At 39.0% G+C, this 22342-nt stretch overlaps 1 protein-coding gene across 1 annotated transcript in view; it reads right to left on the bottom strand.

Moving 5' to 3' along the window:
* LOC122800215 (UDP-GlcNAc:betaGal beta-1,3-N-acetylglucosaminyltransferase-like protein 1) overlaps positions 1-22342 on the bottom strand; it is a gene marked incomplete in the record, with an annotated part of 1890971 nt that overhangs the window by 1366806 nt on the left and 501823 nt on the right. The window contains 1 exon segment of the mRNA XM_044069711.1: positions 21112-21176. Within this exon segment, the coding sequence (XP_043925646.1) occupies positions 21112-21176 (65 nt within the window).

Raw genomic sequence — 22342 nt, 5'->3', positions numbered from 1 at the left:
GCCATTAAAATGTAAAAAAAGCAGCACATTTATTCCCTTTAGTAACCCTATTGTTACAGCTTTTGAGAATATTTGTTAACAGTAACCATATGATTTATATGCCAAGAATGACTAAAAAAATAGTATAATTTATCTGTGGTTGAATTAGAAGCGTGAGAATAACAATGATGTTGTTATTAAGGAAGCTGACAAGGGAGGGGGAATTGTTTTAATGAACGCTGCAGAATATAATGCTTCTATGAATGAACTTCTTGCTGACTGTACTGCATTTAAAGAAAATATCTTATAGTGATGTTGCACGCTGCATTAGTAGTGTTAATATACTTTTGTTTGAACTTCAAATCAATGATGACATTTCTGCGGATTTATTAAATTAGTTTTCTATACCTGCGGTAGCGTTGTCGCCTCACAGTAAGACGCTGTCCAGTTCGATTCTCAGCTAGGGCGTCTTCTGCATGGAGACATGCGTGAATGGGCGTACCTTCGTTGAAGGTGGTGCATTAGGGCTGGTAACTCGGCAAGTAAAAACCAACTACCAATCATTAGTGGACCGGAGTTCCGCTGTCGTCACCCCTAACCAGGAAAAGCCGAAAGACGCAACAAGTTTTCTATACCTTGTCCCAAAAATACCTATGATATATGGCTTACCTAAGGTTCACAAATCTTTAAATAAACCTCCCATGAGACCTACCGTCTCTGGTCGAGGTTGATTAACAGAACCCATTTCCCTCCATCTACAAACTACATTAAGTCTGTTACTAATAAATGTGAAGAGTTTTATTAAAGACACTGGTGATTTTCTAAGTAAGATTTATGTTTGGCATCAAGGAGAAACAAATAATCAGTACATCTTTGCCACCTTAGATATAAAATCACTCTTCACTGTTGTTCCTAACGATTATGGCATTGACACCATTTGAAGTATTTTATGTAGATATGGAAAAATCAAAGGCAGGGAAATAGAGATGTTGTGTGAACTACTTGAAATAGTATTAAATAACAATATGTTTATTTTCAATGAAGTTTTTATCATCAGACCACTGGTACTGCAATGGGTACGCCCGTTGCAAACACCTATGCCAACTTGACCCTAAATGAATGGGAGGAAAAACATGTATATAAAGCTATCCTACTGAATTCAAACCTTATGTATTACTTTATAAGCGTTTTGTGGATGATGTGTTTTTTATATGGGGGGGGGTCACCTTGGATATATTAAATGAATTTTTCAGCTATCTAAATGCTACCACCACCTTCTTGAAATTTGAAATGACTAATTCAGTTAATGAAATACATTTCTTAGATATACACCTAAATGTTGTAGATAACTTTATATCCACAAAGATCTACAAAAATCATCCCATAGAAATAAATATCTACATAATAAAAGTATGCATCCGACCCATACATTTAGTGGAATTGTTAACAGCCAATATAGTTGAGTGAGCAGGTTGAATACTAAAGATGACACATGCATCGAACAGTTACATGACATGAAATGTGAATTCCAACAAAGAGGTTACAATTTAAAGTTATTACTGGGATGAGAGAAAAATGTCCTTGAGCAAAGAAAGGACAAAGCTAAACCCTACTTTTCAACCCCACAAGATAGTTCTAATTTTTCTATATCTACTGCAGACCAGCTTAGGTATACTACTACTTTTAGTCAATGTACATCTGACATTAAGAAAATAATTGGCAATAATCGGGGTATTTTACAAGCCCTGCCCAAACTAAATATTATTTCATCTTATCCAAGGTTTACTTATAGAAATTCTAGCAACCTAAAAAGTAAGCTGTGTTACAAAGATATACGAATTAAAAAACAAAAGGGGATTAAGTTAAGTAAAAAGGGCACATTTCCATGTATGCACTGTTCTGTTTGCAATATTATCTGTAAAAATGATAAATTCACACATCCAACTAAAAAGAATTTACATGTACTGCTACTTGTAATACTAGTAATATTGATTATTTAGCTACATGTGACAAATGTTCAAGTTTTTACGTTGGCAAGTCAAGTAGAAAACTACGAGAGCGTATTATTGAGCAGTGGTCTGATATAAAAAGGAATGTCTTGCCAAATGCTATCGCAAAGCAGAATGTTGAATTTGGTAATACATATACGTTTTCCTTTAAGGTTACTGATGTGTTATATTAGTCAAAGAGGGGGAAATAGGAATAATGATTTAGAAACTAAAGAATAAAACTGCATCATTAGGTTAAAAGCAGATAGTAGCCCAGGAATTAATTCTACTGTTTCAATTAAACCCATTCTGAAAAAAATGCAGATATGCCATTTAAAAAAGTGATACTTAAATACAAGGTTATATATTATGCATTTACCATGTATATTTTTTTAAAAGTGTGTGTATATATCTTACTAATGATTTTTATTTTTTTTTTATTTATGCATATTTATATACCTGATGTGCATATATGTCTTGTTTTATGCATACATATATTTTTATATGAATTTATATACATATGCACTCATAACTATGCTAGGATTTGTCTGTGTGCGACTGCTGAATTATATACACACAACTTCCTATTGTCTGCTTAACTTGGATTTTATTCTGTTTTTAGTCAGCATTTGTCTTACTGCTGAAGGGGTTAATTAGTTAGTTAATTAACTTGATTTTCCTGCTGTGAACTGGATTGGCTGGCAGTATTTTAAATCTGCTTAAATTAAGCTGTTTGACTGTTTTTTGAGATCTGATGAAGCATGTTTTTACATGTGAAAGTGCTTATCCGTTGAATATACAATAAATTTGTTTGATTTTTAGAGCCTGATGGTCCTGCCTTGTGTCTTCACTAATGACTTAATTGATAATGATGTTGGTAGGCTGTTATCATGTAATGTTAATTTTATATTTAAATAGTACTGTGTTTTAGCATGGTTGTATCACACTTGAAGGAGTAATCCCGAAAGTTTTGCATTTTCAACTTGTATCTTTGTCCACGTTTTATTGGAATTTTTTTAAACTTCTAGGACGTAACTCGGCAGATTTATTTATTTATTTTTTGTGTGTTTGATATGTTTGGTTTACAACAGGCACAATGGCTGTGCTGTTCAATCAGCATTCTCATTTTTGAACAGCAATATGCCTTTATTGTATAATTTATTATACCCTACAGTCCACAAACATTTAATGCAGCACTGCACTTGATTTCATTGCTTGGTACCTCCTGCCTCAGGTATCATTAAGTGCAAACACATTTTGCTCACTTTCACATGCTTGGGTTATGAAAGGCTGGCAGCTGCAGTGATACTGCTTCAAGCATCCAACACACAGCTGCTGTACAATGCGTAGTTACATAAAAATGATACAGAGTTAGACAGCAGGGCTTATAGCCATCCGAGTATGGGGGGGGGGGGGGGTCACTAACCTACAGCAGATTGGAGACTCTGATATACTACCAATTCACATTATTACACTACATATATGTAATTATTAATGCTTAATAAAATGAACAAAATTGACTGAAAGCAAGATTTTTTGTTAAGTGTGTTGCATACAGTGATCAGTTATTGTGGCCTTGTTTAAGCAACTAAATGTAAGCAAACTGCTAATACAAATAATAATGAAATGAATAGCTGAAGGGCAAAATAACATAAAACCAGCAGGTTCCTGCACTGACTGTGACCCAGACACAATGTTGCGAAAGTAACACCAAAGGCATTATGTGTGATAAGTTTAATAGGTGGACAAAGGCATGAGTCAGCAGTTATGAACCAGACAGAGATAACCAACTCAGTGTTGTTGATGAGTTATGCAAACAAAACCAAGTCACTAAGAACACAGCACAGAAATTCTGTTTGCAAAAATGCAAACAGTTTAGGTTGAAATGCTTAATGAATGCAGAATGTTGCTTCTGACTTAAGAAAACACAAAAGATACATATATTTATATTTTAAAGAAGCATAAGATCTTGTAAATCACAGTGCATCCCTTAAAGTCATATTGCCAATGTTAAAACGGTGAGAAATTCCATTTTAGGCCAGTGTAATACATTCAGTGTGCCTGTATTATGTATTTACAACACAGTATAAGTAGAGGTCTTGCCTGGAAAACCCTCCAAACACCCAAGTTGAAAACCTTGTAAGAAGCTGACATATATTGCCTTTTGTGGTGTTCTGCCAACCCCTATGCCTTCAAAAAGGAAAACAGACACGCACACAAAACTGCCTCCCCTACACACTCAAATCACCAGATATCTGGCATGTTCGGTTACTAAGAAAATAGACTAGCCAGGTGTATAAACAGTAACAGGAAGTGTGTGAATTACAAAGCTTTCTGAAGTTAAAACTTTTTAAATTTACTGCCCTCCCATAAAGCAGGACATTGATGTGATAACGTGCTCATGCCTTATGACACCATGAATTATAATCCGCTGTTTTTGATGCCTTGAGGGGAAGATTTAGTGGTATGAAGGTCCTTCTTTAGGGTATTTATTTAATTTTATTCACTGGATTAGCCCCGAAACAAATGGGCCAATTTCAGGTTCAGTCCAGGGGAGAAACAAAACTGCAGTACAAAATACAACATAAATTAGAAAGTATATCAACATTGCACATAAATCTGGAAGACAGCTAAAGACTCCAATTATTGTGAACAAGCATTAATGCAACTCGTCACTCATCAGACCCATCATAGAGTACAATGCCCACCTCACAAGACACTTCCAACAGCTTGAAAGATCACAAAAGCACCTCACCAAGAGGATTACTGGTCTCAAACATATGTCCTATGCAGCCCGACTGAAAAAACTCCAGCTGTACTCAGTGACATATCGCTTACTCAGAGGTGATCTCTGCCTGACTTAAAGTCATGTCCAACTCAGAATTGATGGACATGCTCCACCTAAAGAAATCCAAGTCACTGCGAGCCACGCGCTCTAGTGAGCTAAACCTCACCACAAAAATAAATAGAACATGCTGGTGGGATAGATTCCTGTCACAGAGACAAAATTCCAAATTACATCAGGCACAGCCCCTCACTAACATTCTTCAAGAGAAGCCTTGACGAGTGGATGGGTAACAGAAAATACACCCCTGGGATCACTTCATTGGCTCTGCTTGACAGAGGCTCAGTTAATTAATCAGTGGGGTAGCAAAAGCCGACACACTCTGGCTAGGCTTATACATGCCCTCGGGCAGATAGCCTAGTACCTACCTATGAACACAATCAGGTATTTGGGGTAATAATCCAAAGACTGCCAAGTCAAACCATGTCTCTGCTCTAAACACTATGGGGACTACAATATTCTAAAGTAACACTGCATGTAATCCATTAAACCAACTATAAAACAGCACTGGCCTGGTACAATACAAAAAAATACAAAGTAAAATATAAGCACAAAATCCAGGACAGCATGCCTGAAACTCAGTTAAAAAAAATGCCCTTCGTAAGTGTCACTTCTTGCTTCTCAGGTATATGTTATTGCAATGATAATGGTTGCTCATAAGGTATGACTCACTCGTCTTGATTTTATGCAGTATTTTGCAACATCCCTGTCTATAAAGGATTTTTGCCACTTTGTTGACACAAAGTTCTATGGAATTAAATAAAACCTTGGGAGTGGACCCTCCCCAGCAGAATGACAAGTGCAGAGAAACTGCCTTTTTCATATCATTTAATTTGTTTACTTTATTAAGACCCACTAGGGATGAGCACCTTTGTACAGAAGCTTCACCCTGTCGAGTATCACAAAACATGTAAGAGAAGACTCAATCAAACCTAGGTCTACAAAACCTAGCACAGTGTAAGCTCATGGTGCTCCACACTATATTCCTAGACATGTCCTATCTATAGATAATACACAGGCAATTCTCCAGCTTTGGGCCCTTATTTCTGATCTACTTGTATAACCTCAAGTTAACACTTTAGCAACAGTATAGTGCCTTAAAAACCATCAAGGATTTCAAACAGATCGTCAAGATGTAGAGGGTTAAGAAACGTGATAAAAGCTCATTAAAAACAGTGCACAAAAATGGGTTTAACATACCACACAACAGCTAAAATTCCAAATTTATGAAAACAGGTGTTGAAAGTGCTGTTTGAAGTAAATTACGTTTAGAAACTAACTGCAGGCAAGCCAACATACTGAAACATGAGTGAGCCCAGCAGGGTACAGGAAAAAACAAACAGGATCTTTCACAGTAATTAATGACCTCCAGGAAGGTAGTGGGAGTGGGGGATAAACAAAGCAATCTCTATGCAATTAAAGTGTAGAAATAAAAGGAACCACTAGCCACAGAGGAAGAACCTTCAGTCTAAGCTGAGAACTATACTCAAAAATATCCCTCTTACTGAGCACTGAGGGGGGTAATTTGCAGGCATATTAAAATTGACTGTTGGTAATCACCGTCTTGCGCAGTCATGCCTTAACAAAATATTTGTTAATACAGAGTATAGCACATGCACAGTACCCGAATTCCCAACAAGAAAAGAACAGTTCCTGACAAACTCAACACAAGCCAGGTTATTGGGAGGGTGGGTTTACATTCTGAAAGGATATTCCCAAACCTCTTATAAAATACTTGCATAAGAATAAAAGTAAGTGCTTCTGCATTTCCACAGCATGGTCATTCACGTTGTCCCATTTCATTCACATTTTGATGTGCAATCACTGCTGTTAGTGCACAGAAAACTGCAAACCATATTTACTTACTTAAGTAATTATTTACTTACTGACCTATTACTTCAGAATTAGACCTCTGAACTCAGAGATCTATCTCCAAACTCTGCAGCCGAGGTGACAGGAACAACAGAGAATTAACTGAGTCTGTGGTGTGTGTTTACAATAAATCACTAGTGAACAGTTGAGTTACAGACAGAGCTCACAGTTCTGCTGCTGTGCTAAATGCAGAATATGATACTGAAAGGCAAGCACGTAATGAAGGTAGTTACCTGCTGTGAAGCCATGCTGACAAAAGGTTAGTAATACTCAACACTGGTGAACAGCAAATACCCTCCAAGGGATGCCCTGAAAGGCATGAAACAAGTTAATCTATGAATGGATAAGTAGAAACAAATGTCTTCTCTAACAGAAACTGTTTTGCCTGAAAGAAATCTCTATGCCCTTACATTTTGGTAGTGTCTTCTTACTAATCTACAATGGTTGTATCCAGTAAAGGCTGCCTGAAACAGTCCCCCCCCCCCCCCACCGGCACAGTGGTGCAGTGATTAACATGGTCACCTCACAGCAAGAGGTTCTCTGGTTCGATTCTCAGTTGGGGTGCCTTCTGTGTGGAGTTTGCATGTTCTCCCTGCCTTCGCATGGGGTTTTCTCCGGGTACTCCGGTTTCCTCCCACATTCCAAAGATATGCGCCTGGTGCATTTCTCCCTGGACTATCTTAGTCGGACTTTCCCAGCCAACAAAATGAAAAATTAAATTAAATTAAAAATAATGTTAAATATCTAAGATATGGTTGCTTCTACCCAGAGCATGCTATGAACTTCCCTGTACGGAATGGCATGGGTTGACAGTCAGGCCCGACACCCACCAGGGTTCTTTCTGTTCATTTCTTCAAATTCTACTCCTTCCATGTAAATTCATAAATGCAGACCACAGAGAAGTAATAGAAACACCGTGGCACTTGGATGCCATAGGTACATATTACTCTGTATGCATCTGTGTTTTTTTTAGCTTAAATGAACATCTGCCCGAGTGATTATCCAGACTGTTTTAAGCACACTGGCATTTAGGGCTTTAGGACTTTCATGCTTGTTAGATCACAGACGCTGTGTTGTGGGGACTGTTTTGCTTTGCTTGGCCCTTTGCTTGTGTATTTTGCAGCTGATTTGTGCCAGTTCACAAACAAGCTGCTCCTTGCCTGGACAGGTTTACTTACCTTATTTATTTATTTGCATTTTTAACTGGGAAGTTCTGAGGAAAAACTATTCAGTAAAATACCATAAATACATAAGGCACAGATATAAAACAAGCCAATACACAAATATTTCTACAAAAATCAGTGTATACTGGAGGTACGTTAAAAATATAAAGGAAATCTATATACAATGCAGCTTCAACAAAAGCAGTGTATTATTCAATATATGTGATGTAAATTTTTCAGGGTTTTCAGAAATGTAAACAGACAAGATGTATAAAACAGAAATATAATCAAATAAGTATACAATGCAAGTCCTAGAAAATCAATCGGTCTGCAATGTATTCTATGAAATAGTGCCCAAGTGAAGAGAAATATAAAAGGTCAATAGTACAGATATGACAGAAGGGTGACAAAAGTTGGAAAAAAGTGGAGAAAACTATTTGCAAAGTGGTAAATGAAAAACAAAGGAAATCTAGAGGGGAAAGAAGCTCATGGTATGGAATTAACTGTAGTGGCGGTCAGTAAAACAGGCTTGCTTACAATACAGAGCATGGACAAAGCCTAAGCAATAGAGGAAAGTGCTAGGATTGTTAGAGTGTCCAGGAAGCACATAACAGTCACACATACAAGATGTTTTCAGAAAGAGTTGAAACAGAGTTTTAAAGTGTTGAGTGTTTCCAGTAAATGTCAAAGTGGATCATCATTCCACATTTTTGAGACATGAGTATCTACTTATTTTCTGCATTTAATGCTCAGGTAATTCTTCCGATTTTCCAACTGCAGCTTGTTCGCCGTAAGGACTCTCATTTCAAACCTGTTTTGAGGCACAAGCCGACATTCCATTCTGACTGGCCCAATTAAACACTAAAAACATTTCTTATGGGCTCCTATACCAAAACAAGAAACCTGAAAATTACAACAGAGCAGGAAAATATCTTAGCATTGTTTCTCCAGTTTTGTCACTAAATTTTCATCGGTCAGAGCAGTGTTTTTTTTTTTCTAAGAGCTTTTTTTCCATCTAAATGATACTGGATGCCTAAAGATTCTGTCCTACATTTTTTGGGGCTTGATCAAGAACTGGTTGGATTTACCACATGAGATTTTTGAAGGCTTGAGTTAGTTTAGGTGAATACTAGGCTAACTTCCTTAAGAGCCATTTTAAGCCTATCCAATAATCTGAGGTCAGAAACAAACCACGTACCTTGTGTCTGAGGTGAATGCCTTAACCATTATGCCAAACCTAGTTTTCTACTTGTACCTTAAGAGGCCATCTGGCAGAATGGCCAGTTCAAAGTGGATTTTGCTGCATGACTAACCCTGCAATCCCAGTTATTACCAGGGCTGTAAAGGCAACTGCATCTTCAGTTATTAAAGTTTTATCCTGCACCGATAGAGAGGAATAAAGCTCCGATTGTGGCCCAGGAGACCAAAGTTTAGGAGGAGAAGGTGAGCTAGGAGCAAGTGTGGCATCACCCTATGGGTACAGATCAGCAATTCATCCTAGGGGGTGGCACCCATGTCCCTTCATGGACACAGGGAGTATGTGTTGACCACAGACTAGCTCTACAAAGTACGTTTGCTTAAAGACAATCAGGGCAATTTGGGATTAACATGGCTAGAGGCTTGTAAAGGCTCCTGGGCCACTAGCCTAATAGCCTCTTATGAACCGGAGTTGAGCTGCACTCCAGAATCCAGTTTTTCCAGTCTCCACATTTGAACTTTGGCATCACTCCCTACTAAATTAACAGAAATCAAATTGTACACACTATTCAGATTGTAGCTTAAAAGAGTCGTATTTAGAGACGTTTCATGTACCCATTTCCACCATAACTGCATTACACAGCCAAATCACTCAAATTCTCCATTTTATCCATCCAGTAATAACTGCAATTTATGTAATACTACACAGCTTGTGGAAATCTTCCCATCTTCCTCTACTATTTCCTAATACTGTTCTACTCTCATCTTTCCCTTACTCATCCCCCTTTAGTACTGAGACTCTACTCGTCTCTGTTCTATATCCTTCATCAAGTTTCCTTTCTTAACTTGTACTACTATTTTTTGTCCTTAACAGCATTTGTAAATAATGCATACAATGTTTTATCTAAGTGTGGTCATTTTCTATCCAAAGGTCTTCCTAAGGCAAATAAACCTTTTGAATAGACAGTAGTTACTTTATGTTGTAGAGTATTGACAAACTAGGATTTTGAAGCTACGCTGTACATTTATCTGAACAGCAGCCTAGTATGAACCTATGTTTGCTTATTACCAACTATTTCAGTTGTATTGTAGTGTGATTATACTCTGAAATCGGGAAAATGAAACTTGTTAAGCTCTTCACTAGAACAAAACCAGACTAACACTTAGGGATGCTTAACAAAAGTTTAAGGACACTAATGTATCCTTCAGATGGTATACCATGCTAGTGACCGACAACAGACAGCAACAGAAGGTAAAATGGATTTTAAAAGCTGTTCCAACCTCACTCTCAAACAGGAACGTGGTAGAATGAAATCTCCAGCACCTTTTAAAGCTATTAGTACTACAGGGGGCACGGATTCTGCCTGCTGTCTGACAGAGCTGAAGTGTTCTACTCTCTTTGAAAGCCAGTAAAACACTTCATGTTTTTTCGGTAACTGGTAGAAAATGGAGCAGGAAAAGTATCATGCACTACCAAGAATCCTCGATTACGTGCTCTCGACATGTCAAGATTCACCGCTCAAGCCTTGCTGTCAAGGTGACTTTTTGGCATCCATGTCTTGAAAACATAATAACCTGGTTACGACAGCAGACCCAATCATAATCCTCTGCATTCATGTAGCTTGCTTGTTATGCAAATTTAATTTGCTGGAATTTTCTCTTTCTCCTCTTGGGCTAAACCTGTAAATGGTCTGCTGAGATCAGTTTGGCTTTGTCAAGGGAAGATCATGCCTACTAAATCTGGTGGACTTCTTTGAGAAGATCACCAAGGCAATGGATGAGGGAAAAACAGTGCATACCACCAACCTGGACCTGGCTAAGGTATTCACTACAATACCCCTCTCGAGTATAGTTGACAAAATCACCAAACTGGCCATAAACCCCTACATCACTCACTGGTTTGCCAGCTGGCTCAGACAGGACCCAGGAAGAAAATCAACATTGGTGATACCACCTCCACTAAGAGGGTAATCACCAGCAGAGCTGGGACTCTGTGCTGGGACTGCTTCTATTTGGCATCTACTTCTCACAGGTAACAGCTAATGTCAAGGGCCTTTGGCTAACCAAGTTCACAGCTGACTGCAACTTGGGAGCCATCAGATTCCCCCACAACACAAACATCTCACAATAAGGTTTAACACAGACAAATGGCTGGTGCCAAAATTGTGCACTAAAACTCAATGCCAAGAAATGCATCCTTTGGGGAAAACTGCCACCCAAGCTAATTACTCCATCAATAAGACACCCTAAGAGCTGACTCGGTAGTCAGGGATCTGGGAACATATGTAGACAGTAATCTGGTCTTTGACCAACACGTGGCCAGAAAATTGTTCTTTGTCATCCAATGTATAGGTAAGAGCATGACATCCAGGCCCAAGAAAGTCATAATGCCACTTTATTTGGCCCTTCTCAGACTTATCATTGAATATACTGTCCCCTTCAGCAAGTACTTGACCACACATATGTAACAGTTTGGACAGACACAAAGATTCCCTACCAGGGGAATCCAGGGAATAAACACATTGCCCTATACGGATCGCCTTAAAACCCTGTCTTTATACTCTGTCTCCCAAAGGTTACTGAGAGGCAATCCATGCCTGGCATACAAGACATGCTCGGATCCAGCACTGATGGACCTTTTGCACATCCACAACATGTACAGCATCAGAACCAATCCATTCAAACTGCTTGCTCTGATAAGGTCATAGTTAATCTGAACAATGGCTAGGAGTAGGTACACCTTGCTGATATCCAATATGACTGTTCTGAAAGTAGCAAGAATTAGCTCCTTGTAATCAATATGGTCATGCTGGGTAGAACCCGTGACCATTCGTCCTTGTGTCCTAGGAACGGTGAAACCAAACAAGACTTGAAATATCTGTCTGGTATGCAGTAGGCGGGACAAAGGCAGAAATGGTTCTTTTAAAATCTGTGGAAACCACCAATGGAATCTGTAGGTCAAAGCAGAGATCACAGTACGGGCATTCCATGGAGTGAGTGTTCTGGTCCACTGGTTCCTGAGGTACTACTGGATTTTTCTCATCTGAGGTCCTGAAATGGAGAACACCAGAACTTAAGGCATGAAACCTACTGCTCCAAGTGCGCTTTGTCTTCTTTTGTTATCTATAAGGGGAAAAAGTCCATCTGTAACTCTGACTGAATGAATGACAGCAACCATGCTAGATGCTATACTGAAAATGTGCACCCCAAATCGCTTAGGGTGAAAGGGAAAATCTGACTTTCTTTAACGAGAATAACTCCAACATTGCAAATACAGTGAAGTATCTGCAGAACAGAAATATTTATATTCTACTAAGACTCCATCTGTACAAGGAAATCATCCAGATAAGGGTTGTCTGTGGCGATTTCACTGGCCTGAGACAGGAAGTATTAGTGGCTAGTCACCTGAGCACCCTGAAAACAGCAGAAAGATCAAATGGTACAGAGCTGAAGTAGATGTGAAAATACTTAGTAATGCAATCTGAGGAAGTACATGTGGGTTTCAGAATGAGGATGTACTATAATTAAGAAAGCATACTATATCAGGAGACAAAGGAAGAGTCACAGTCTCGGCATGAAATTGTGATTCATAAACTAATTTAGGTATTCAATACTTCGAATGGGTAACATTTCTGACACTAGAAAAATCTTCAGCAGAACTGCTGACCTTATTCTCAGAGGTACAGGTTTACTGCTCATTTGTCCAGTGGCTGGTTTAATAATGGAAGTACCAAATAAATCCAGCTTCACTGAGTATCTTGAGTGGGACTTTAATTACAAATTTTATGTTTTGTTTTTACACTACCTCTTACTCAGCTGTCTCTGGTAATTCTTTTCAACCTCCGAGTTATAATAAAGACACTGCTGGTAGAAAGAACAATTTCTGCTGGCATGTCACTGACTTCTCAGAAGGGTCTTCCTCACTGTTTGGAAATTTGTTGTTGCTAAATCAAACTTTACAGCACAAGTTATTCTGTTACTGCCATTTGTCATGAACTTCATAGCAACAGAGACTCTGTATATTTAATAGAAGACCCCCCCACACACACACACACACACACACACATACATACATGTGTGGGGGGGGGGGATTCCATGATGTAAAAATAAAGCCAGTTCACCAAAACTATCTTCGCTGAAAGTGAAGATAGCCTTTTTCTCCACTGTGGTGAGACCTCAAAGCTGGTATATACAATTCCACCCCCCACACATGGGGGGAGTGCTGCAAAAAAAAATATGTTTCAATGTTCACTCAAAGTGGTTTCGGGGAACTGGTTTTCGTTTATTTGCATTTGTTGAAACCACTTTCCATGGATTGACATGAGTGTGTGCATGTACACATGTCTATATATTTCACATAGAGTACAGTTGTGTAACAGTAGGTATTGCAGTACTCCTGACATATGGGTTGTCACCACTGATGTCCAGCTGGGGTACCAAAGCTTTATCTTTCTAAGGTCATATGTTTGATGTATAACCATAGCTAGTTAAGTGCAGTGGATGTATGAGTGTACACCTCAGACCACCTCCAAGCCAGAAGCCTGAAAACTACTGAGAGACGGAGGGAGACTGGTCAGCTAGGAGGGGTTTATCTCGAATAGGTAAGTAATCTCCTCCATTTCCATGTAGCATAAGAGCTTAAGGCAGAGGTGGAAAAGGAAATTGAAATAAGTAGGAGTAGAGGTGAAGGAAGGTGGGAGAGCTCTGCAGCAGTGATCAGTAGGATATTTACTGTTATGGTACGTTCTTACACAGCTGTACTACAGCCTGCCTGAAATCACTATTGCAGTATTCCCAACATATGGGCGATTCCCAGAGCTGAAAGAGGCTGAGAAGGGTGGCCGGCTAATGAGTAAATGAGCTGTCTAGCTGTCCATACAGGCCAGACCTTGCAAAAGCAACCCTGGACTGGGAGAAAGCATCAGTTTTGTAGTGTTCGATAAAGGTGTTCTCAGAGGACTAAGTAGCAACGTCCAAGACAGATCTGGCATCCACTCCTTTGCTGAACAGGTGGACTAGAAAGTGTGCTGGAAAGCCGTAAGTTCAGGAGGGATTGCAGAAGAGGCAGGGTCATCCATTTCCAAGAGGCTGTAGTACCTCTTCTGTATGTCAAACTTGTTTAGATTGCCATTCAAAATGTTACCATATTTTGGATAGTTTCTCCAAAGGAAGCTTCCTCAAAAGTAGAATCTGGAGAAAGGAAATCTTCATTTGAGGAGATTTGCCCAGGTAAGTGTAACCAACAGGAATAGTCTAAAACGTAGTCCGAGTTATTATCCTGTTCTTCCTCAGATGAAGATGATGCAATGGCAGGCTTTTGAGGTGTTGCCTTTGACACACACAGGAAGATTTCAGAGCCATGATAGATTTAAACAAAACCAGAGAGAAATCAATCAACTCCTTCTCCCTAGCTGCTGTAGGGGAGACTACAAAGTCTTTTGCTTTTTCTTTTTATTTATTTTATTTGACATTTGTCTACCCAGGTGGTCTGACTGGGTCTAAAGAACCCTTTTTCAGCAGAGGCCCTGGGAGAAAAGTTCCACATGCAGTACAATACAAATACAGTATAATCCAAATACAATACAAATGACATGAGAAATACTATACAAAAATAAGTTGAAAGAACAAACTATGTTACAAGATATTACAATATATACTACACATCTAGACAAATTCTATTAGAGTTAAAATATTATAGACAATAATAGTCACTCTCACCATATACATAGCCTATGAGTAGAGTGTCCAAAACTAGTATGTAGATAGTGCAATGTATGACACGGACTGTTATAGTACATGAAAATATAGAATGCTGGTTTCAGTTAAGAAAATAGCCAGAAAGTTAGTGATGTGGAAAGAGAGTGAGAGAGATAAGAAGAACAGAGGCATTACAGTCTGAGCAGTAGCTTAGGGATATGGTATAGAAACACCGAAGGAGTTAGGAGAGCCTTAGGATTTTTCAGACTGTGAGGGAGTGAAATGTGATAGAAGAGGAGGATGGAACTATTGTGGAAGAAGAGGAAGAGCTGAGCATTAGGCAGGCTTTATGCAGGAACAGAGCCATGTATTTTTCAGATGATTTTTTAAAGTGGTTTTGAAATGGGTTAGGCCAGGCATAGATCTGGTTGGCAGAGGTAGTGAATTCCATAGTATAAAGAAAGAGTATGAACACAGAGAGTGACCTGGTTTTACTGTAGGTTTTGAGATAGCCAAGATATTTATTTGGTGTGATGTCTAACCGAATGGGACACAGAGGTTCAGAACCCTACAATACCTCTATTATTGTACCTGGGATCTTTTCCCTAATATTTTAGGAACACAATTAGAGCCTTCAAAATTAAGTCTTGGTTCATCTGATATATCCACAGTCTGCAAGCCCTCAGGAGCCATACCAGCCTCAAACAGGGTCTCAGTAGCAGGCAACTGAGAAGTAACATGATGTGCCATGGGTTCACTAACCTCAAAGGGTACGTCTGAATCCAAAACATTAGACTTCGTATCCATTCTGGGTCTCTGAAGTTTTTTCTTTGGAAGTAGAGGGGCATCTGCGGATGGAGATTCCACCATCTTGGACTGGGGCCAGGCATTTAATATGCAGGGTTCCAGAAAGGTGTTGAGACAAAGTCTGTACCCAAGGGTTTTGGAAACAAATGCCTGGCAAATGGAACAGGTCTGGTAATCGTGTTCTGGGCCTAGATAGAAAAGACAAGTCCTTGTATCGAATCTGCCTACTGCACTTGCACTTACATAGCTGACATCCAACGAGTTTGAAAAAAATAATGCAACCGAAAAAGACACAGGAAGTTTCCCCCAGCAGAGCACTTATCTGAGTAAACAACCAAAGTAACAGTACCAACAAGCAAATAGTGATTAGTTTGATGGATGCATAACCTGTGTTTGGGCTGGCAGCAAGACAGTCTAAGGTATACAGTCGTACATCAGTCTATATGGGTGACAAATATGTCAGGAATACTGCAACAGTGATTTCAGTCAGGATACATATACATACACACACGCGCACTCATGATGCATCACTTAAGTCACACAGTAAGTGCATGGAGACCAAGGGAATAAAACCCTTAACTACAAGATGAAGCTTATGAATACCCTCAACATTAACCCACTGCATTAATTGTCAGACAAATGCATGCATGCACACACACACATCTAAGACTGTACACTGCAATTACTGCAAAATACCACAAGTATCATTGAAGTTTCTACAATACACTTACCTCAAGCAAAATATTTTAAATCCACCTACATAATTTCAATAACCTCAAAGGCATTAAAAAAAAAAGACTACAAAATAAATGAAATTAAAAAAAAATGTTAAAAAATAACCTCCAACCCCCAAAAACTGTAAAGCTTAATTGTACCTACAGACACATCCCCTACAGTAAAACAAATGAAAAGAATACATTAAAATATTAATATAAAATACGTGTCTAATCTCCAAAGAACGTCACAAAAATGGCATCTAGAGGGTGGGTTTGGCATAATGGTTAAGATTTTCATGTCCTAGACAGGCACAAAGTGCAGGGTTTGATTCTGACCTCAAGTAATTGTCTAGGCTTAGAATTCCACGGCATTTAGCCTAATTGTCAGCTATGAACCTATGAATGATTCTGAAGCTTAAAAGCAAATCAAACAGCATAAAAGGAAGCATGATCTCGCCAAATAAAAATTACAATAAAATGCCAGAAGTGAAGAAAGTAGGTCAAAAGCTATCTCAACCCTGATGACTGAAAACTGCTTACTAATAAAGCAATCCTCAGAGATACAATCAAGGAGAAAATCTGTTGAAAAATAGAGCATCTAAAATAAACCATTTCACTTCAGTAGTCTTGGTAACTCAACAGGTAGCACACACGCCTTTGGTGCTAGGATCCAAAGGTTGTGGGGTTCTACTCAAACTGCAGATTGTTGGATTAGTTTTTCAATACTGACAGTGCACAGCAGCATAAGAAGGGTGGCTGTACTCCTAACTGTGCTGTGCTTTGATTGAGACAGTAAACTGAAGCCTCATGTGCCCTAGTTAAGAGAAGCAGAGGTGGATGTTAAAAAATCTCATGGCACCTACTGACAACAAGATTAGAGGAAGTTTGACATGGTCCTGGGTAAAATTTCCACTATTCAGTATGAATACAACCTCAGGACTCTCCTGAAACAAGGCCATTGGCCTAGTGGGACTAACCCCATCAACAAAGTGTAAAAAAAAATAAACACTGTAGGAACACATTCAAATACAGTACCTACCCATCTCTTTTCCTGATCAATATACCCAAACTCACAAATGAGCACATCAAAGACGGACAGTTAAAACTGCCCACAAGTAAAAGTTTCACATACCTGGGAACCAGTTTAAACAAGTCTTATGCACAGCATCAAAAGTCATGAGCTTACTTCAACATAATCGTCTTAGTATAAAATGCAATCAAAGAATCTTCTTCCCCCAAGCACCAAAAGATGACCATTAAACCTAAAATATGCAGCTCCACAACCTATATGATAGTTTCTGTAACAATCCCAATAACCAACTTAACTCAAAAATCTACTAAATTTAAAAAATGCATAGTAAAAAAAAAACGCATAGTGAATCCTAAAAGTTAAAAGCACACCTTTCCCCCGCAACATTCCAAAAATGATCATAGGGGGAAAAATACAGGATCTCCTACTGGAAAAAATAATGAACCACACTAAGCCATGTTCCAATGCCATTGTTCTATGAAGGCAATTGTACACAACCACAAACCAAATGAAATATTCTGTCTGGGGTGTGGAGGCACAGCTCCCATCTGAGGGAGGGGAGTAGGAGGGGCTTTCCCTCACATGCAAAAAAAAAAAATAATGTTTAAACTCGCTACCAATTGCGAGTATACAGTGAGGTGCTTTACCAGCAGTGTTTTAGTTAAACTAGTTGTAGATAACTAAAGAACACATGCTTACAGAATATGTGAGTGTTTGGCGTTTAATAAGCAAAGTATCTTCTGCTGCACACCGATAACGCATGTGATTCGTAACAGATAGCTTCATTGTTCATTAATATCTAATAGACACCTTTATTGTTTCATATATAAAACAACAGACACCTTTATTGTTTTATATATAAAACAATAGATACAGTTAAATGGTTGTAGTGAAAATATTTATCTGAGCTAGAGTACAAGACATCTTCCTCCTTATAAAGCATTTATCACCAATCTACCCCATCACTGGTCACAGTTAGGGATACCACCTGTCCCACTTTGTGAGGGACAGCCCCTCCTTGGCCAGTTGTGTCCTGCATAAAAAATGAAAAAATGGCAAATGTCCTGAGATATTAGGACAAACATATTTCCTATATTTAATGTAATAGTTGCATAAAACAGTTATTCTGTTTCTGAAATACCTAAATGTTATAAGAAACAGAATAAGCAACTAAAATGCTACAAGAATAAGCATTTATGTAGGCAAAACAGTGAATTTCTGTCCTTTGTACTGGCTGTTGGTATGTTTTGCCTTGCAAAATCTGACGTTTGTACAAAAAATGTCCCACTTTGGGCATTTGAAAAGGTGGCAACCCTAGTCACAGTAACTCAACTCTAGCAATACACTTACAGAAGGTGAGGAAAACGAGGTACTACACATTCATTTGCTTATGCTTAATTTGTGTTGTAAGAGTACAGTATGTGGACCTCATCACTTACGGCACGTTCAAATTCAAACTTATGCTTCTTTCGATATGCCCCCTTTTCCAGCAATACTGTGACCCTGGAGGTTTATAGTAGTTGGAGGATGGGTGGGCAGATCCTTCTCACTGCTGGGTCAAGTCTACAGGGGGGGGGGGGGGCATAATCATTTCCACTAGAATTTGTAAGTGGTAAAAAATCAATGAAATGGGATCTTATTGAGTCTGCCCTGAGCAGTAATGACGAGGTCCAAATTTAGAATAAAAAAATATACCCCCTATGTCCACAAGTGATCACCCAGTAATGTAGTTAGAGTGGAGCAAAGGGATGCTCCTTAATGGAGGTGGCTTCTGCATTTCAGGAGCATCAACCACCACCAGATCATGGACATCTTTTTCTGCTCGTCAGGGTCAACAATGTTGAGGGGCACCATATAGCATAATAGCTCTGGGCACTACATGAGAAAGATACTTCTCTGGCTCCAACTTCCTTCCACATCCCAAACTTGTGGTGTAAGTGCTCACGCCAAGTGTGAGCAAACATGTATGTGTGTGCATGTGTGTGTGTCTCTGCATTTGTCTTGAGATGAGCTGAAGACACAGAAAGTTTCACTACATTGTACCACTGAGTTTGTGGATTATAATTTTCATATGCTATTTTCGTCTCAAAGTCATTCTCTCAGAAATCATGCATTTGGTGCAGGAATATAATAAAAACAGTAACTTTTTACTGTAAGCGAGAAGTACAGAACATCTAAATTAAGCCTCCAGTTTGCCTGTGGCTGTCTTGTATTCCCATTCCTCATCTCTACATTTACATTTTATTGGAAAAGTACTTAATTTATAATGTCATATTTCTAGTGTTAGTGGGTGTAATGGTGACAAAGGGAAGTTTTTCTCTGCATGTGAGAACAGGTACCTGCATCTCATTTGTAGTTTTTAACTGCATTTCCATAAGAAGGACAGCACACTCAGCATAGAAACATGTTTCTGAAGTCTGGTAAAGCAAACTTGAAACCAGAAACTATTTTGCTTATGGCAACCTTAAACCAACTAAATCAACTCTAAATCACACTCACACCACTGTCAATCCCTGCACAAGCTACACTGGTTTGAATTTCCAAACCTACTTCATTACCCACCAACTCAACCTAGCCCATCAGCTATTGTTATCACCCAGAAAAAAACTCTGCCCTAACAGGCCTACTAAACTTCCACAGCACCAACAGGGAACTTCGATCCAGCAACATAGCCCTAGTAGAAGTCATTCCATGTAAAAACAGTTCAGGGGAATCTCTATTCCCTTATGAAGTTGCTAAATTATTGAACATCTTATCCCCACAACTCAGGCTACACACCCGCACTGTGACATTAAAAAAAAAATCCTCAAATCACACTTCCAAGAATACCATCTATGTAATTGCAATGACCCTCCCTGAACCCACCTCCTAACCCAGCCTACTACCCCAGTTCCCCTTACTAGACACATTTCTTCCACCGTCTTAAACTACACCCTTAAGCACATAGAAACTACTGTTGATTAATTACTCTGTAATCTGTGGTGCTTTTCTCTCCAGCTCTCAGCTGAAAAAGGACACCTGGTGTCCAGTCATACAATCCTGGTAAATAAATGTCAAACAAATAAATTACATACTTGCTGACTTGTGGCCCCAGCTATGATGCATATCTGCAGTGGTCAAGTCAGTCTCCCACAGATCCTGTACTCTAAGTCATCACTGAGGGAATCGCCCTTTCGTCTTGTGCATAATGTTTTGTCACAGACCTTAGGGGTCACTGAATGGTCCCTAAAACTGGCATACTGTAGGTAGCCCAGATTTTGCTCTTATGACTAATTTCCTCCAGTGCACCAACACAATGTTTCACTAGAGGGGGTGTGAGCGGGCATATTCACAGCATGCTTAGTGCAGTTGCCAGTGACATTTTTTTTTTTTTTTTTTTTTTACCAAAGAGTCAGTCCAAAGGACTATCATCTATTAGATACAAACTGTTGTAGCTTCAATCACAACCCTTCCATTGGAGGAAGAGGTTTTTATAGCAATTCAGTCTTACTGCCCTGGTTGACCTACTACAGCAACAGCACTAACTGAACCTGGATAACCAGTGATGCAGAGACACCCTGCCCCTGCGTCAAAAGACGAACACTGACTGAAACACCGACATACAAACATTGCAAAAGATAAATCTAGTAAATTACATGTGGCTCTAACTTAAAGCAATATAGCTGTAAGAACTTGGCAGCATTACACCAGTGTGTTTTCTGCATTTTAAATATGAAAAAAAAAACATCCTACAGCAACAGATGGAACTTAGAAGTGCAAATGCTCAACAGAATATAGTTTTATATACATTTAATCCCAATGTAAAGAGAGTACTTACAGCATCCAGAAAGCAAAGGTAACGCCCTGAGCTTTGTAATATAGCTTGGTTTTTAGCAAAGCCAACTGCAAAAAAAAAAAAATAAAAATAAGACAGTGAGACATGCACATGTCTAATTATCATGAACTTAGAGCTTTAATAGCAAAAAAAAAAAAACAGTTGTGCTTTCCAATTCAGGGTCTCAAAAACAGTTCATCTGCTGGCAAACGGGCATAAGTAAAAAAAAAAAAAAAAAAAAAATCCTTGCTGGATTAGTCCACTACACCCACACCTACCACATATACACACTTAGTTTTCTACATCATCAATTCACCATCCTTCATGCTTTTGGATGTGGAAGGAAAATGAAGCCCCCCCAAGTTAAAACCCAGATTGACATGCATGCAAAGTCCTCAGAGAACGCAGCCCAACCATGAAGCAGTCACCCAAGTGTTGCTTAGCAACAAAGCTAACAGCTGCACCACTGTACTGTCCCAGCATTCCTGCATGAATGGACAATCAAAAGCAACACATTTCTGGCATATGCATTTCTGAAACAGCGACTGTACTACAACAAATGTTCCCATGAAAGGAAGGCTCTTTCAGAACTTAAGAACCTAGATTAAAGAACACATATCAACATCAGAAATGAGACTAAGGCTGTAATTCTTGAAGCAACATCTGTGGCAAAGTTGAACATAAATTCTATTGTAGGATAATACAATTGGATCTGGATGCAGATTGATGTGGCCTCCACAGCAAAAGCTCATCAAGTTGTTCAGGTTAGGGAAAGTCAGTAAATGCAGTCCTACTATTGGCAATTAGCACAGAGGTTTATGCCTTGAGATGTAGTATCATCTGTCAAAAATGCCACCCTACATTATGAAAATGAAGAGCAATTCATGTACAGTGTCAACAGGCACCCTGTTAAAAAGAGTGACCGGGCACAAGGCTATGTATCTTGGGGTACCAGAGGTGTAGACGAGGCTGACATAAGGATAGAGACCAGTGGAGTGGTGGAAGGGTCACCAACCAGCAGGATGGGAGTAGGTGGAAGTGGGCAAGGTGTCACAATCAAGATGTGTAGGATACAAAGGCTAACACACAAAACGTCCAGCACCAGGGGTGAAAGTAACTTCAATTTAATGTGGCAGCTCCAAAGAAAGAATAAACAGCAGATCAGTTTTGGCAAGAATTAGCCTTCCTCAATGCTATTACAATAAAAAGCACATAAATGAATTTAAATAATCAG

The sequence above is a fragment of the Protopterus annectens genome, chromosome 4.part0 (genome assembly GCF_019279795.1).
Source record: "Protopterus annectens isolate FY-2018-M chromosome 4.part0, PAN1.0, whole genome shotgun sequence".
NCBI lineage: Eukaryota > Metazoa > Chordata > Ceratodontiformes > Protopteridae > Protopterus > Protopterus annectens.
This window is presented reverse-complemented; position numbering and strand designations above follow the sequence as displayed.